Here is a 5,021-nt window from a genome sequence, read left to right as displayed (position 1 = left end):
ACCAGGAACACGCCTCGGGGCTGGAGGCTCGTGGGCCCTCGCCAGGCAGGGGCCTGATGCGGAGCCAAAGCTCAGGCCGTGTGCCCCTTGCCGCCCAGGCCCCCAAACCCCCTCCTCCCCAGGCCGCCATCTCCGGCCCCCTCAGGCCCCCAGCTCCTCTCCCCTTTCAGGCCGAGCACCCCCACCCTCCAGGCCCCCCTCACACCCCTGGCTATCACGAGCCCTGTCTTCCCTGTTGTCACAATTATTTAGCAGCAAACACCTAGTGCACACAGCATGCCAGCCCTTCCTTTACCCGAATCCTCACTTCCCCCAAACCCCATCCTGCAGAGGATGGAGCCTTCAGTCCCAGGCCCAGGGCTGTGGGAGCTGGGGTAGGAGGGTAGAGCAGAGACTGAGAAGCTCGGGCGGGAACCGAGCCTGGCAGCCTGGAGCAGAAAGGGCTGTCAGCCAGTGGGGGCTGGCGGTGGGTGAGCAGGAGCTAGGGGTGCAGTGAGTGGGGACTAGGGGTGCAGTGAGTGGGGACTAGGGGTGCGGTAAGTGGGGACTACGGTCACAGCAATCCCCTGTGTGGGACGGACGGCCACCCACCCACCCGATGTCCACGCAACCAAGGCTGACCCCGGGACCCTCCCCACCAGGACACAGCCGTCCTCACTGCCGCCTCTGACGTGTCCTCACCCAGTGCCCCAGCCCAGGAAGTGTTCCAGACACTGGAGGTCTGGAGCTCCAACCCGGAAGTTTCCGATCCGGGCTCTTCCGGGAATTGGCTGGCAGGACCAAGGAGGTTCTTGTCTGGACTTGCAGGGGAGCCAGTGACACTGCCCGGCAAAAGGCCTCCCATTGTCCGAGAGGCGGAAATCCCCAAGGACCCGCGGGAGCCTGGGGTGCGCTTGGCCCTGGCGCCCTCGCCCTATTTAAGACCGCGCGGCCCGTCCTCGGCCACCCTCCACAGCCGCCAGCATGAGGGGCCTCCTGCTCATCCTGGGCACGGCCCTCGCCTGTGGCCTCCAGGCCGTGGATGTCCCCCAGCGCGTGGCGGAGCTGGACCTGGAGAAGGTTCGAGGGCAGGGGCGGCTCCCCTCGCGGGGTGGGGTCTCTCCCCAGCCCCCACCGGCCGACCCCCTGAGATCACTGTTCCCCCGGCTCCCGGCTCGGCTCCAGCTGGGTGCTCCTCGGGGCTCGGCGACAGCACACAGGGGACACCCCAGGTGGTGGGAGGAAGCCAGGCTGGCCACGCCGGGTCAGCGGGCCCCGGACCCCGGCCCAGGTCCGCTCACTGGCCAGGCCTGCTCCCCGGGGTGGGGTGGGGAGCACGAGGTGGGCAGGGGGCTGGGCCACCCCGGGAGAGCCACTCAGGACCCTCCCCTCAGGTGGCAGGCACCTGGCACACGGTGGCAATGGCGGCCAACGACCCCAGCCTCCTGGAGCCCGAAAGCGCCCCCCTGAGAGTGTTCATCAAGGAGGCGAGACCCATGCCCGAGGGCAGCCTGGAGCTCACCCTGAGCAGGCAGTGGGTTTCCCGGGGCTGTGGCCAGCGGGGGGCTGGGGACCTGGGGACCTGGGGACCTGGGCCGGGGGACAGGGTGGGGTCTTCTCCTGGGACCCAGCTTCAAGCTGTCGGCTTACAGTGCCCTTGGGGTGGGGACGGGGCCTCAGGGGGTTCCTGGACGCCTCGGAGCCCCTGAGGGTCCGGGTGAGGGGAGGGCCGGTGGAGGCTGGGCTGGTGGGCTGCGGGTTGGGGTCCCCACTGAGCTGTGCTCCCCATGGGGAGTGGGCAGATCCTGAGATGGGCCCTGCCCGTCCCCAGAGCAAGGGAAGGGGGTTGATGAGTGCGGGAGGGTGGGCAAGGCAGTGATGAAAACAGGAGCCAAATCCCCACGAACCCCCCAGTGGGGTCCCTTGCTTCTGACCCTGGGGTCCCCTGGCCCCAGCACAGCTCCTCTGACCCCCCAGCACCCTAGTGCATTGACCCAGCCTGACAGCTTTGAGATCTGGCACCCCTGGGGGGTTGTGTCCCGGCTCCACCCCCCATGACCTTGGGCTTTGAGGAGGGGTCTCAGCCAAAGGCTCACAGAAACCTGGGCTTGCAGGGAGAACAACGAGTGCATTGAGAAGACGATCCTTATGGAGAAAACCCAGGACCCTGCTCAGTTCAGGATCGACTGTAAGTGCCCCCGGAAGCCACCCGCCTCTGTCCTGGCCAGGGCAGGGGTCCCAGCTCTGGGCTGACCGCTCCTGGGGCAAGGCTGGTGTCCAGCTGCAGGGGGCCGTCGCGGCCTGGCAGGCACTCCGCAGTCACCGTGACCAGCTCAGAGGGCCCTGCTGGCCCCGGCTTGTCACAAGGTCTTCCCACGTGAGGCCGCGGAGTCCCCTGACAGCAGGCGGGTGGCTGCGCCCCTTCCTGGCCCCCAGCCGGGCCCTCCTGAGGTGGCCGACAGTGCCCAGCCCCATGGCCTCACGCTCAGCCCAGCTCTGACAGCTGCAGGAGTGGCCGGGGCACCCCCTCTCCTGCTCCGGAAAGCATCTCTCAGGACGAGTCCCCGCTCCCTCGGTTACGTTACTCGGCGCCCAGGCTTTGCCTCGTGGCTGTGTTCAAGCAGAGCCCACGGGCTGCAGGGTCCAGAGTGGGTGTCTTGGACTTAGAGGTGGACGATGAAGGAGGAGCCCAGGCCGAGGACTCAGAGTGATCTGCAGAGACCAAGGGCCGCTGCAGCTCTCCCATCCCGATCCTGCTCCTGCTTGGGAGGTTACTGGGGACGCGTGCGGGGGCCTGTGCAAGGGGCCTGGTTCCCTGCCGGGTGCAGGAGCAGAGGCTGGCTCCAGCGGGCTGCTCGGGAAGGGGCTGGCAACGCGTGAGGGGAGAGCCGTCGAGGCGGGGGCGGGCGGGACGGGAGGCTGCCTTCCTGCAGGGCCAGCACCGGCCGCCCTCACGGCCCCGAGGGTGGAGGCCGTACGGAATCACTGTACCTGCCCTGCTCTCCTCCAGCCCCGGACGGAGACAAGGTCTTCGTGCTGGACGCCGACTCCACGAGCTACCTGTTCCTGTGCGTGGAGAGCGCCGCGGGCCCCACGCAGAACCTGGCCTGCCAGGCCCTGGGTAGGGTCCCCACCTCTCGTGGGGTCTGCTCTGACGGCCCCTTGCTGCCCGCGCACCCCGGGGGCCTTTTCCAAGGAGGGTGGGGAGACCAGGGGTGGGGTCCTTCCAGGCTGCCCACAGGAGCTGGGAGTGAAGGGCAGGGTCTTCCATGGGGACCGGGGGCCCAGGGACCCCAGACGCAGACCTGGAGGCCGACGCGGGGAGGGGCGGGGGAGGCCTGACGGGAGCCCTGGCCCGGCCACAGGCCACCCAGAGCCAGAGGCCTTTGTGCCACCAAACGGGAAGTCAGACCTGGAGGTTCCGGGAACAAACATAGGGTGACATTTTCCTTGTCCCACAGTAGCTCCCATGGGCGGCCCCCCACTCTCCCAAGTGGCCTTTAGTTTAGGGGCCCAGAGACACTCCCAGGACTGCAGGGGCCCAGACCGTCCAGAGCAGGGGTGGACAGGCGCTTTTCCCCCAGGACTGAGGAGACGCGTCTGGAGCTGTCCCCGAGGGGGATCAGGGGCTGGGCTGCAGGGCAGGGGAGGGACAGGGTCCCCTAAAGAGCAGGACCTGAGCCCCAAAGACCCCTAGCAGGTTCCCACACCGGCCGACCCCCCAACAGCACCCTTGTCCCCCCACGGCCGGGAGCTGACCTGCTCCCCCCCATCCCCCAGCCAGGACCCTGCAGGCTGACCCCGAGGTCATGAAGAAGTTCAAGCTGGTCCTGAAGGCGCTGCCCCTACAGGTGCGGCTCTTCCTGGACCTGACCGAGGGCAGAGGTGAGTGCACCCAGGCACCCGGGCCGCCTCTCCCTGGCTCCATGGGAGGCTGAGCGAGCAGGTCCCGCTGGGGCTCCAGGAGAACCGTCCTCCTCCGTGGTGGCCGCGGCCCAGCCTCTGGGGTGGGGTGGGGGGAGGGCTGCGCGAGGCGCTCCGAGGGGTCCCCTCCCCGGGTCCTGAGTGACCCCCAGCGGCATCACCTGTGCGCCCCCTTTTCCCGCAGAGAGGTGCCGCGTCTAGGCGATGTCGGCTGCTCCAGCCTCCTGGGGTAATACACCGGCCCTGCCCCCATCCTGGGCTCCCACATGGGGCTGGGGGTCTCCTGTGGGCTGGGGGCACCTTGACGGGCGAGCTGGGTCTCAGGGTCCCCGCTGGCCACCCCAGAAAGGTCGCTGGCCAAGGGCCTTTTCTGAGGGACCGTTTGTCCAGGCAGCCGAGTCCTCAGGGCCCCTCTCCCGCCCCTGGGTGTGGGGCAGGGGGAGGTGGAGGGGCAAGGGTGGGGGAAGGCAGGGTGGAGACAGGCCACTCCAGGCTGAGTGTGGGGTGAGGCAGGGGCTCTGGCCAGGACAAGGAGGGGATGCCACTTGCACCCAGCTGGGGGGCCAGCCAGCGTCCCCAGGCCCCCAGGGGTCTCAGCTGGGGCCTCCCTGCCCTTGCAGGTCTGTGGGTTTCCCAGGAGCCCAACTCCTCTGCAGTGAGAGACGATGTCACCCCTCCTCCCCAGGACCCCCATTCTCTACGGAGGAGTCAGAACCACTGAGGCCCCAGCCCCCCTTCCTGGTCACACCCTCCCAGTCTCATCTGGGGCCCCCTGCTCGGTGCAAACAATAAACCAGTGGGCACTCTCCCCTGACTCGTACTGGCTGATGAGTGGCATGGGGCGGTGAGGGCTGCAAGGACTGGGGGGCTAGGGACCCCAGGCCTGAGGTCTGCACCCCACAACATTTGGGATTCAGTACACCTCATGGCGGGTTCTTTTAAAATTCCAGAAATCAAATAAGAGTGCTGGAGCAGCAGCTCAGGGTGCAAGTCCAGTCAACACCAAGCAAGCCCAAGGACAAGAATTGGAAAATTAGAGATCAGTTCATCTAACAGATATTGACATAAAAACAAACTATTGGCAGGTCAAATTTGACACTATTTTAAAATGCCATCCC

General features: G+C 67.3%; 1 protein-coding gene across 1 annotated transcript; it reads left to right on the top strand.

The window, feature by feature from the left end:
- Positions 1 to 963: 963 nt before the first annotated feature.
- LOC119545396 (progestagen associated endometrial protein) lies at positions 964 to 3,917 on the top strand. Its single transcript, XM_037850865.1, has 5 exons — positions 964 to 1,059; positions 1,374 to 1,513; positions 2,094 to 2,167; positions 2,990 to 3,100; positions 3,760 to 3,917. The coding sequence occupies exons 1-5, from the start codon at positions 964 to 966 to the stop codon at positions 3,915 to 3,917; spliced, it is 579 nt and encodes a 192-aa protein (XP_037706793.1).
- Positions 3,918 to 5,021: the final 1,104 nt, after the last annotated feature.

The sequence above is a fragment of the Choloepus didactylus genome, chromosome 10, assembly GCF_015220235.1.
Source record: "Choloepus didactylus isolate mChoDid1 chromosome 10, mChoDid1.pri, whole genome shotgun sequence".
In the NCBI taxonomy this organism is placed as follows: Eukaryota; Metazoa; Chordata; class Mammalia; order Pilosa; family Megalonychidae; genus Choloepus; species Choloepus didactylus.
This window is presented reverse-complemented; position numbering and strand designations above follow the sequence as displayed.

Bases quoted from the DNA above. Each gene is read 5' to 3' on its own strand.
- LOC119545396 (XM_037850865.1), top strand. From the start codon at position 964: ATGAGGGGCCTCCTGCTCATCCTGGGCACGGCCCTCGCCTGTGGCCTC. The intron at 2,168-2,989 runs GTAAGTGCCCCC...GCTCTCCTCCAG, and splicing joins TGCTCAGTTCAGGATCGACT to CCCCGGACGGAGACAAGGTC. The intron at 3,101-3,759 runs GTAGGGTCCCCA...CCCATCCCCCAG, and splicing joins CCTGGCCTGCCAGGCCCTGG to CCAGGACCCTGCAGGCTGAC.